General features: G+C 37.9%; 1 protein-coding gene across 1 annotated transcript in view; it reads left to right on the top strand.

Annotated features, from left to right (window-relative positions):
- Positions 1-13095, top strand: part of LOC121324489 (dedicator of cytokinesis protein 2-like) — a 92386-nt gene that overhangs the window by 18363 nt on the left and 60928 nt on the right. The window contains exons 23-25 of the mRNA XM_041266442.1: positions 101-171; positions 720-826; positions 10163-10296. Coding sequence (XP_041122376.1) covers positions 101-171; positions 720-826; positions 10163-10296 — 312 coding nt within the window. The remainder of the gene's footprint in view (positions 1-100; positions 172-719; positions 827-10162; positions 10297-13095) is intronic.

Here is a 13095-nt window from a genome sequence, read left to right on the forward strand (position 1 = left end):
GGGTTAAGTGAAAAGTGCCTGTCAGTACTCAGCAGGCAGCTTTCTAGGATTAAGTAATAGATCTTCTTCTTTCTGTATTTGTGCATTTTTGCTTCTCTAGGTGGCTGCCCTGAAGTATCTGCCCACAGTTCTCCATGACGTAGAGACTGTTTTCGATGCCAAGCTGCTCAGGTACACCGCACTGATGGGCAATGAAAATTTAATGACTGGAAGTTGTAATGCAAGAAACAAAAAGGCACTTTAGTCAAGAGATGTTATCTCAACTGTGAGATAACAGAATGCATCCTTAATAATCTCTCTGGGCTGAGAGGGCAGTCTTTCCATCACCGGGTGTATGGAGGTGCTGTCTTAATGATCACAATATTGGCAGAGTTCAACCCAGCTGCTGTTGTGGCCATCTCTCCTCTGTATTTAAAAAAAAAAATAATAATGATATTCAGTGTTGCCCACAAGGGTTTAATAAATCCCCCTTGTATTTAAATGGCAACAACACAATGTGTAGCTGAGTTGCTGTTTATATAATTAAACACGCTCCCTGTGTTCCAATGCAATTTTTTTTTTCTCAAAAGTAAAACAACGTACAAAACAAACCCCCCCTAAATAAACATTGTAACCTGTTCTCTAACTATACTTGACTCTCCATGACCTCCACGCACAACATCCTGACCCCTCTGAATTAGACTTGTATCTCACCCCATAACTGCCCCCTTACCCCACAGCCAGCTGCTGTATGAGTTCTATATCTCCATCCCACCGGACAAGCTGCAGAAGCAGAAGGTACAGTCCATGACGGAGATTGTCAGCAGCCGACTCTTCAAGAAACAAGGTAAGGAGTGCTGGACAACCTCCATCTTTCTTATTTATTGCAAGCAGGATAGATCCACTGAGAACAGGTCATTTCCATTGTCCTGTTTAATGAGATTGGTAGAATGAAAGTCTTGTATTGTTTAAGCATTAGGCAAGAACCAAGCTAGAACTTCGTTGACCTGTATTGGATTTTTTTCCACGACATTGCAGTTAACTCCCTGCTCTTCTTTAAAAGATGTCAATGGGATCTATAAAGTCCATATTGTAGACCTGACCTCTATTTACTCATTTCAAGGATCTTTATAACTTCAGTATTGTCTATACGTTTTGCCCTCTAACCATGTCAATACTATCCACCTGAGAAGCGTGCAATACATGTTAATTTGTGGTTAAATGTTTTTGGAGTTAAAACATGCAGAATGGCTGTCACTACTTGCAATCAAGACTGTACTATGCATATTTTTCACTTTATTGTACTAATGGTAAAATGGAAAACATTGCCATTCCAAATTGTCAGTGAAATGTAAGTAAGTAGTAACAGTCTATTCAGACAGCTAAATGGATTGCTGAATGTCAAAACACCAGATGCCTGTAACTATTGGAAACGTTGTGTAGGGATTTTTCCATTGGTCGAAACACCTCCATACCATTTATGTGGTTGCTGGGGTGTGTTTAAACTGCTGAAAGCCCCATTCTTGTTTTGTAAAATTCCATAATTTCTTAGTGTTTCTAAAAAAAAAAAAACACACACACAAATCTCGCAATCTTGAAATCTGTTCCAAGCTCCAGTTAACTGCAGAATATCCATCAGTATGATCAACATATCGAGCAGTGGCTCGGGAAACTGTGTGACACCTAAAGCCAGTACAGCATGACTGATGGCGCCCATTACCTTATAACTTGCCGGCAATTAATTCATCACCCCGTGAACCATTCTGCGCTGTCAGACATCGTTGGTGCCAATTAGTGACTAACTGATCACATCCCACTTCAAGCTGATTACAAACTGTCATCGAAAATCAACCTTCAATCAATTCCTTAAAAATAAAGTTCTGGTAAAAACTGACTGACTGAGAAATTATCTAAAACAATATTTGTAGGTGAGAGCTTAAGGAGGTAGAGTATAGCCTAGTGGATTGAGGGGAGGGAATGGGAGGCAGCATGGCCTTGTGTTTAAAGCTGAGGGCCTTGGAGGCAGTGTGGCCTAGGGGTTAGAGCTGTGGGACTGGGAGGCAGTACTATGTTTACATCACGTACTTGTCATAGATGAGGAGGGGCAATTTGGTTTTGTGTTTGGAGCTGATGGACTAGGTGACAGTGTAACCTGGTGTTTATAGCTTAGCAACTCAGCCAGTGTGCCTAATAAAGGACAGAGACAAGCAGCAGAGCTGAGCTGTACTTATATATAAAGAACATTCTATTTCATCATACTTAACACACTTTCTTCATTGCACATCATTTTCATTGAGTTTTTTAAATAGCAACTTAAAAAACATTCCGAATGGTAAGCATTTTAGACAGAGATGATTGTATAAAACCCACACTGACAGTTATTGTAACCGGCTCTGACAGCTAAAAAAGCATAACAACATTATTTCCCTTTGAGTCAGGCTGACTATTTTAGTTGTTCTGGAGCTTTCAGAGTTGGTGTCAGTCTGCTTCAGTTGCATTCTTACTGTTCAATTGGTTTGGAAACCTTGGGGTTAGAAAGCCACAGGTAGTAAAATGAATAATGATTTTAAAATGTTTATAGTAACAAAGATGGGCCTGTTCTATCTACCTAAGGTACTGAGAGAGTGAAGGCACTGGGGAAGGATAAAAACGTTAAATTGTAAATGTTAAGCTTGAAATTGTAAGTCATATAGATGAACACAAAAATATTGATGTTCTTCCAGCTTTACTATAACCAACTTGGTTCCCTTTTATTGGTACAATAACTCTGTAATGTGTGCTTTGTTTGTGTAATTTGATTGTTTGTTGCGGTTTAGTCCACAAATAAAACAAATTCAAATGAATGTTCATTCATTGAATGAGTCTGGTTTGCACAGAAACAAATATCATGAATCTCTTTTCATCCTGACCACATTTACAGCCCAGTAAACCAAAAACAAATAAATCATTATTTTGAATCCCAGACACTTTCATGTTTCCAGAACCAAAACCTTACTCTTTAACATTGTCTTAAATTGGCATATATTGCATGATTATCACATTGAGCACAATGAGCAACACTGAACAGCTGACACCAGGAATTAATTTATGAGTTTACCAGTATATGTTTAGAATCTAAATGTACAAAAGACAATATTTGCTGTTCATTAAGCTGCCTTAGTCAGTAGAAATATGCTGAATGCTTATCATAATAAATAGTGATATTAAAATGCTACTGTTTTCCGGCATAATATATATATATATGATATACGATAATATATAAGTCATATATATATATCTGGGATATATATATATAGATATATATATAATATAAACCACGAGCTCTCCTAATAATGAAATGAATCCCAATACCGCTGTGTAAAACAAACAAACAAAAATCTCCAAGACTTGCTCACAACTGCTGGCTTGCTGTGCTTCCCTTATCTGCCTGTATCTTTCGATAGTCCTCATCATTGCAGTTGTGTATTAAAATTGATATACTATAATCACTTCATTTCATGTGTTACATTGTGTTGTGAACATGCCCTGCCACAGATGCATGAAGTCATTCAGAGTTGAAATAGTGAAATAGATGACTGTTGCTTCTTTTTTTTCCTGAAGGGAGGACCTCGAGCTGCATCGGTCTTATAGTAGGGCTGGTTTTCAGGTTTTATTTTTCATCACATCGTCCCTTCAAACTACTTTTGAGCCGATTCTGTTTCCTAATTTTAAAAAAAGCTGTTACTCACAGAACAATGTCACTTGTTTTTACCTTCATATCTTGGCTCAGCCTGATCCTGTTTTGCTTAATTTGTATTTCAAATTACGTTAATTGCTTATTGATGATCTTATTGCATTTCTTGCAGTTGTCTAGTTTATCATTGTGCATTGGTTATTTTCACTCATTGTCCAGACAGATTTTCTTTTCAGCATACCCAGCACAGCGTGTACACTGATGGCAAGTCCATCATTTAAAACCTCCTTGATTTGCTTGATCTCCTTGATCTTAAACCCAGTCTTTAATTTGTAGTTTTCTCTTTATTAGGATGCAGATTTGTAAAATAAAAAAACAAAAAGTTCAAGCCCTAATTATATTTGAAAGGTCAAAAAGTCACATGCAATTGTAGAATAAAATATTGTGCAGTTGTTTGCAGTCAACATTCAGCCGATTGCCCCTGGGAAATCATGAAATATTAAATCTCATCATAACTGTAGAAACCCTAAAACGGTAAGGTGGAAAAAAATAACAAATATACATGAAATTGTCATTTCAATCCCTTTACTCTTTTGAGTTAATAAAGGGGCTGAGATTGCATTGGATATTTTTGAACATTAAAGGCTACAGTGGAATCCAACCCCTTTTTTTAAAGCTCTGTGAAATGAATGTTTACAGGCTCACTGGCTGCAGGTAAGCTCTGGGCTACAGAGGCTCTGTCTGCTAATGTGTTTGCAGGCTAGCTGCATTATTAGACTCAGCCAACAGGCACTGGGTCTCTGCCCTTTATGAGCGGACAGTGGAGAAGGATGAAATATAGATGTGGAGGAGCATTGAGTCTACTGAATGTATATTAACACAGCGCTGCAGCTCAGCTCTCTCAGCCATTTCACATCCAGTTATTTGTGGGGGTTGATAGGAGCATGTCAAAGTAGACCCTTCATTAGGCTTTAAAATATTTTTAAGATTCCTGCTTGTTATTGTAGTATTTTGTGTGGGTGGTGGGAATGAATGGGGGACCACAAAGCTGTATTTAATATGTTGAAAGTCAGTTTGAAGACTGACAATCTCAAAGCCTTTGATAGACAGTTGAAAGTAAGCGTTCAAAAGGAATGACTGTCCTCAAAGTAATCATTGAAGACTGGTAATGTATTCCTCCAGAACAATTTAAACACCTAATAAACTCACTGACAGTGTCATCTTGGCTGACCATGGTGGCCCTACACCCAGTTGATGATGATATGGCAGGTGTTTCCAATTTTTAACACACACACACACACACACACACACACACACACACACACACACACACACACACACACACACACACATATACACATATTCCAGCTTCCTACAAATAATCCACAAATATACTGAATCTTTTCATGTTCCTAGACATTGTAGGGACGGTCTGTTTGTGCGGAACAGTTACTTTTAGAGAAAGTTTATTCTTCTGTAAAGCAGCTTGTTTGTGAACACACAGCGGCAGGGCGCAGTATTAATAGAACAGGCTTCACATTGAGTCTCTGTGATGCCTTGCCGCAGACTGTAACTTGACAAGTGCATGTTCAAGAGCTGGGTGGATGTCACACTTACAGTACTGCAGAAACAGCAGGAGGCTGGGATGGAATTCCTTCCTCCCTTCTCTTACAAAACACTGTTGTTCAGGATTATTGTTGATGCTTAAGCTATATGTAATATTAGGCTGCTTCACATGGAATAATCTCTAGAAAATAATTCTGTATACAAATTAAACCCAATACAGATTTATGTGAACTTGGTTCTATTAAAAGGGATTATAGCCATGGTGATACCAAGGCATGATGTAGGGCACTCTCCATACAAAGGACCTTTAAATCAAATGCATTAGACCCTGACAACATACTACCTAATTTCAAGGGCATCTTTGGGTTTTGCAGCGTAGATTCTGACAACTGAGGATAGCTTGTGACGTATAGCTCAAATATGTCTAAAACATGAGTATGGTTACATTGGGGGAAATTTAAAAAGCTCTGAAGTGTCAACAGCAATTGTTTCTCTTAATGGGAATTATTGCAGATCTTTAAGGAATATTTTAATGACTGTGTTCTAAACTATGTTGTTAAATGATATGATGTGGTTATTAACATTAACTGGCTGTAGCTAGAAATGAGTCCTCAGATTCTTTAGACAGGAGAAGCCCCGGGGCTACAATCACCCTTCTTTGCCGCTGATCCAAGGGGGTTTTGAAGCGGGAAGGAAGATCAGTGAAGCTGGTAGGCTTCACCCTCCTGATAACATGTCAGTTTGATACTTGGCAGTCTGACTGATTCGTACACTTAGCCCTCACCATTCACTAAGAGAGTCTGTGACGGGCTGATATAACCAGAGCACAACTTGAGCATCCATACCCCCAGGAATGAACCCCCAAAAATGTATTGACTCTAGAGGGGTAGACAACAGGCTGGGTGTCTGCCAGAATTACCAGCAATGGTAATCCTGATAGCACACATTTGCAGTATTGGTTTTTATGTTACTACCATGTACCATTCTGATAATGGCTTGCAGCATTCTAGCTATCCTTATGGTGCTGTTACCCTTTTAATGCAGAATCACTGCATAATCAATTTTCAAGAGCATTGCCATTGAAAATGATTTGTCCTGTACTCAAGCCCAATTTAGCAGGGGCAAAAAGCACATTTTCTGAGAGGCCTCACACTATAGTATTTTAAAGGTATTTAACTAGTAATAAACAACTTGGTTACAGCAAGGAGCAGGTGTTCTTATTCTTGCCGTAACCAATTCCCTGCTATTTTTTTTACTGTTAAAATGTATTTATTTCTTTCAGAAAATGTGGTTTGCACTTGTAGCTATAGACTGTATAGATTTTACTATAGAAAATTTGGCAACACTTTATATTGGATGGCATAAATTAATATTAAATAGATATGCAATTGCATATTAAATGCAATTATTCCTTGTTACTTTCCATTAACATTTAAGTCAGATTAACTGTATTTTCAGTTAAAAACATGTAAACAATAGGAAATAATTACATATTTTCAAAGGTAACAAAACTTAATATAAATGGGCGTGATATGCAATTACATTTTCAGTCGACATTTGGTTAATATTTAGCAAGAAAACAGCTATTACCTATTTATTAAATTTTAATTTAACATTAATTTAATATGCAATTGCATATCTATTTAATATTAATTTATGCCACGCAATATAAAGCATTACCAAAAATTCTTATTAAGGCAGGCAGATATAGTTTGTGATATTGCTGGAACAATGCACAACAAACAGCTCCCAAGGCCTTTCTACATTGTGGCAAATAGATGTTCTTATCTGAGGATGATATCACATTCAATTAATCCTGACACAACAAGATCCCTGTCACCCCAATGGGACTGTTACACTCACTCCCAGTCTGCTTTCTCTATCCTTCTACACACTCTCCTCCTCATTAAAAAAGCTACAGTATGGAGGCAGGCACCGAGCAGAGCTTAAATTTGATCTGCTCTTTGCTTTTGCCTTTTTTCTATGCAGCCAGCATATTGATTCATTTGAAAGCGTTTGATTCCGGCTTCTTCTCCAAGTTAGAGACCTTTGTGAAATAAAGCTAACAAATGTAATCTGCTTGCCAGCACTTTTTACTCATAGTTCTGTCTACTGTTAGACTGTCAGAAGCATTAAGTTAGGCAGTGCAGAATTGACTGCAGTCTGACAGGACAGAGCCGAGCAGATCCTTAGGACACAGCTGGCAAAAGACTTGCAATCCATCAATAAAACTCATAGCAGCTGACAATATCCATCACTCATTACAGTGACTGGAAACTGGGGAATTCAAGCTGAACATTGAAAGAATATTAGAATAATACAGCTGCTCTTTAACTTTATATTAATCTTCCTGCTGTTACATAGATGATTTATTGGTCCGCTTATTAACATTACTGTATAATAAAAATACAGTCAGATAAGGTTATAGTTAAAGAGCATTGTTTTATTGTAATTATTATTTATTCACATGTTAAATAACATGATTGCAAACAAGTGTGTCACCTCTATAACATTTAATTAAACATCATTAAAATGAAAAAATACTCTTGAAACGATATTGAAATTCATGTGAATGTCTGGCCATACCAATTCTTTTGTGATCTGGATTATCACGTCAAACCGCCTAAATGTGTCTCCCCTGGACTGTTGGCATTAATTAGAAGAGCTCCTATGCCCGGAAACGGGCCGCACAGACCAGAGGAGGAAACCAGAGAAATAGGTCATAGCCACTGCCTTTTATAGAAAGCTGTGCCCTTGTTGCTAAGGAACTGTGCAACTTCAAAAGTAAGGCACAAATAAAAGAAACCACTCACTTTTTTTTGTTTGTTTTTTTGTTTTAACATAACAGGGGTGTCCACTCCAGGTTTAGCAGGTAAACTTCAGGTCTGGATGGAGGTTTAATTGGTTCAATTAAACAATTTAGAACCGGGTTAGTACAAAGATCAGGAGTGGAAGGGCCACCCCTGATCTATAGGCACAGTGTGAATTCAGTTTTAATTCATGTTTAGTTAACAAAGATAACTCTCAATGATAATTGCATTTTCTCATGTACATGACAGTAGCAGAACACCACCACCCCCACCCCCACCCCCCATATACTGAACAAAGCAATGAGAGTGAGATTGAACACGTCATCTATAACTGTAAACCGTCGATCACACGTTCTGAGTTAATACAATACAAATTGTTTCACAGCTTCACGATATACAGTACTGTAGACAAAAAGATCAGTGTCGCTAGATTTATTACATATTTTATTCAGGCTTGCTTATTAATGTAGGTGCTTTAAAAAAAATACTTTATTGTGTAGAGACGGATTTGATCAAATTTACTGGGCACCTCCTCATCCCACACTAAAACAAGCTTATAGTACTAAATCTAGTATAGTGCCCTCTATTCCATACAGTCTGATTATCTACTCTGTTACAAGTGCAGACAGGTCAGGCTCATGACACAATACTTGAATCCTACTGTAAATATCACCCTATACCTATAATAACTAACACTTTAGTCTTTAATTAAAGGAACTGAACTTTGATTTATAGCTTTTCTGGCATCCAGTTCTGCTTGAAAGCTTATCGGCAGTGCTGGACTTGAGATTGATGAGGGAGCCACTCTCAGCCAAACTGCATCAGCATTACTTTCATTTTCTCTATGAAAAGAGGAATGGAGAGAATTAATAGAATGCAACAAAATAAATGAAATTGATCAGGGTTTTGCTTTGCACTAGAGCCTGTGTTGCAGAATACTATTTGAAGAGCCACATTTTTGTGTGTGTGTGTGTGTGTGTGTGTGTGTGTGTGTGTGTGTGTGTGTGTATGTGTGTGTGTGTGTGTGTGAGACCCTAGTGGTAAGAGCTGAGGGACTGAGAGGCAGTGTAGCCTAGTTAATCTAGCTAAGGGACTGGGAGGCAGTTTGGCCTAGTGGAGAGAGGTGAGGATTTAGAAAGCAATGCAGCCAAGTGGTTAGAGTTAATAACCACAAGGCAGTATGGCCTAGTGGTTAGAGCTCAGGGACTGTGAGAAGAGGCCTGAAACACCAACACATATAGTCTATCAGACATCCAGCCAGTCTGCAACCACAATACTAACTCTGTCGAGTCTCTTTTGCCCATTATATTAAACAGCAGTCAATAGGATTTTCCAGTGGAACATAAACTAAGGTCAGAACTGTACACAGGGATTATGGACAAGGGCAGCTTTGATCAATACGTACAGCTCAACAATGTACCCCAATTCTTCCAGCCAGAGAAAGGCTGTAAAGATATTGGTTTGCTCTGAATCCCACAAAAGTATTAAACCCAAATATATTAACTGTGGGCTGTTTGTATTCATGCCTGGGTCTCTTGAGATTAGGGGACATAATTGAGATGTCCTGGTGGTGCTTTGTCGGCAATAATAGTAATACTCATCTCACTTTTCACAAGAAATAGCCCTAATATTGTGAGTTTAACCTGTGGTGTCTCAGCAAAGATCAAAGGCTATTCAAGTAAACATTGCTTTTCAAGACTGAGGAAGTGAGGTGGGGACGCATTTTAGCTCAGTGTTTTGAAGCCTGACTGAATCCTGTGCTATGCTAATATGTTTCCCCATCTCACTTCCTCAGAATCTTTTTGGGAACCATTTTTTACTGCAATAGTTAGTAAGCATGGCAATATAATCTAAGCAGAAAGAGTGATTGAGAATCAATTATCACCACATTATAGTATATTAAAAAGGTAAGAAATATAATATTGGGAAAAGGTGTATGATTTAAAGTATCTTCTAATATGCTTTAGCCAAACCACTCAGACAACAAGCATCTATAAAATGTTTTATCCAATGTCTTGACACTCTGCAAATAAATGCATTGCTGTGTGTGAATCTATTATTTTTTTTTAGTTTATAAAGCCTATAATATGAGAGTTGTGTCAATATCGTTGAGATGTCTTTCTCTTACCTGCAGAGTGTCGCGATGTGCTTTTACCCATGATGCTGCAGGAGCTGCATGTTCTGCTGGATAAGCATGGAGATGTCTCTGCTGAGTACTGCGTGATGTTGCTCAACAATGTGCTGGAGGTACTGAGCTGCAAAGACGTGGTGAGTTTTCTCTCAGAGCCTTCAGGTACTCAGGTCCTCTGGTCCTCACTTTCGGTTCCTTCTAGTAACAATACTTGCACATCCTCTGTACTGTATTAAATCTGACAGCTTTCCAATGCTTGTTTCTCTGTGCTGAGTCACTAAGTTACTTCCAGGTGTGAATCCTTTATATTGCTAAATTGTTTCCAGGTCTCGTGCTGGGCAGCTGCCCAATGCTTTGTTATCTTCTTGTGTCTCCATAAACTACTCCCACATAGTGCATTCTTCCCTCACAATGGGATTTCAAGGGTTTTGTTTACATCTGCTCTTGAATCCTGTGGTTCAAGAACTTTTAAATATAAAACTCCATAGGCCAGATTGCTAGGCTTTTGTTACTGCACTAAACAGGTGGCATTGTATTGTGATAGGAGCATTTTCTGAAGTGCTCCAAAGTGCGTCTTAATACTACCCTACTGTTTGAAAACTAATAGTTGCATTTTCTAAGCTTCCAAAGAATGGGTCAGTTCATATTTAAATAAAACTGAAGTTGTATAAGTGTCTGCTGTGTGTCTGGTTGCTGTACCAATACACACGCACAGTCAATGTAAAGCATAGTAATCTGGAACAGTACATATTCCCCTATGTTTATAGGCTGCAACAGGTATGCATTATTACTAGTGTTAAAGTGATCTACCATTTTGGAATATTTCTCTCCTGTTAAATATCCTGTCTGTGTTTGCTCTATCATTCTCTATCATTGTTTCTGGTGTAGATAAACAGTAGTTGACCAATCCCTACTGCTCTTGTGTTTTGTGTCAGTTCACTGCACTTTCACCTGCTGTTTTCTTCATATGGCTGGGCCTGGACTACATTCAGACCCCCAGCCTCTGAGGCTGCAGGACGGGGAGAAAACTAAAAACAAATTGCATTCATTTTATAATTGTATTACATATTCATAGCTGTTCCCTTTCAGCCAACGTCAAGGAGAATTAAACAGCACCTCCATCACCTTTAAATATAGAACTCATTTCTAGCTGGAAATGTAATTATTGAGATTGCAATTTTTTTTTTTTTTTCTTGGCAACCAGTAAACTTGTAATCAATTCGGCCAGTGCTGAGGCTTTGTTGAAATCCAGAAGGATCAACGCAGAGTCAGATGTCTTTATAAGTCTGGTGATTTATCATCTCACTAAGCACACCTATGTTAACATTATAATAGGATACCACTTTTGGCAGCAGAATGAAATAATTTCCTATAAAGCCTGCATCCTCTAGTCTTCAAATCGCATTACTATTCCCCAGAACATGTGAACACTAATCTATTATATAATATACCTCTGTCTTTTACTTTTCAGTTAGAGGTTCATAATGGTCAAGTTTCCATACCTTTTTCACCCTGCAGTTTAATTGCACTGTGCTGTAGAAAAATAATTGCTACTGGACACTGGGCATTACAGTGGGATAAAGACGGCACTATTAGTCAAAGTGCTGTTACCTTACTATTTACTTGTAATAATCATCGTCAAATAGATGCTGCAGTAATATTTATAAAGAACATATTAACACAACCCAGCATCATTTTTTTTTTAACCAATAAGGGCAGCTGTAGCATGGTGAGGAGAAACCAGCCCTGACAAACCTACAGGACGAATGTGACAATCACTGTATCGTCTGTTGCACACATTCACAGCCAGAACACATACCTGCACTCCGCTGACACTATGACTATTGGCTGTAATTAATACCACCTGCTGAGGGCTGACATATGATGACTGATTCATGTTTTTTACACTAAAACTCTAATCACATGTATTGAAAAAATATTGATTCTTGTTAGTTACAATGTTCTAGACCAGCAATATTTTTAAAGACAACAATGCACTACAAAGACTCAGATGCACTGTCAGCAGTGTTGGTTTTTATAACCTTGACACTTAAAGGGTCCTAATTTAGAAACTGCTGTTTACAGCAATTGGTGAAGATCATAATGCGCAAAGCAACAGCAAACGCAGCTGTAAACAGATTGTTCTCTCTTTTTTGCTGATTCTTTTATTTCACTGGCAGTTGTCGTGATTATGTTTACATTACATCTTGTGAAGCAATGCTAATTCAGGGACCCCAAGTTTACTTGTTATTCCCCTCGCTCCTACATTAGAGTTGATTGCAAAGGCATACAGTATGCTAAACATGATTACTGCCACTGTTGCAGTGTGAAGAGCAGTAGAGTGTGTCATCAAGTATAATTCTGTTCCAGTGATCAGGGATGACAGTCCTGCATCAAGTTACTGTGTATGTATTTATTAGCATGCTGCTTTTGTGATGAACATTTACAGAAAGGCATCAAGCCCAGTATATTAGTGTTTGTTTTGTGCAAAAGCATTTTTAAACTTTAATTTTCATATTATAAATGTCTGATGGAAAAAACAATTGCTTTTACATCATACATGAGAGATTGCCAACACAAGTTAAGATGCAGCAGTCTAAAAGAGTTAGAAGAGTTCAATTAAAGGATGGGGACCCTTTATAACTACTGCGCTACTGATGATCTGTCACAAACCAGTTTTTCGTTTAAGTGTAAAAATAGTTGTATGAAACATAAATTGGATCCTCTGAGTTTCAAGTAAAAATCACATGGTGTATGAAAAATGCTAGTATATCTTAACCTGCAAACAGATGTATAGAATAAAATAGACATTTACTGTGGATAATGACATTTTTCGGCAATTTTCCCACATTGAAAAATACAGGCCCCTGAGTACAAGATATGTTATTGTGATTTACAGTAAGCTAATATGTCATTTGTCTTTTATAATAGAAGGT

This window comes from Polyodon spathula, chromosome 12 (genome assembly GCF_017654505.1).
Source record: "Polyodon spathula isolate WHYD16114869_AA chromosome 12, ASM1765450v1, whole genome shotgun sequence".
Classification (NCBI taxonomy): domain Eukaryota; kingdom Metazoa; phylum Chordata; class Actinopteri; order Acipenseriformes; family Polyodontidae; genus Polyodon; species Polyodon spathula.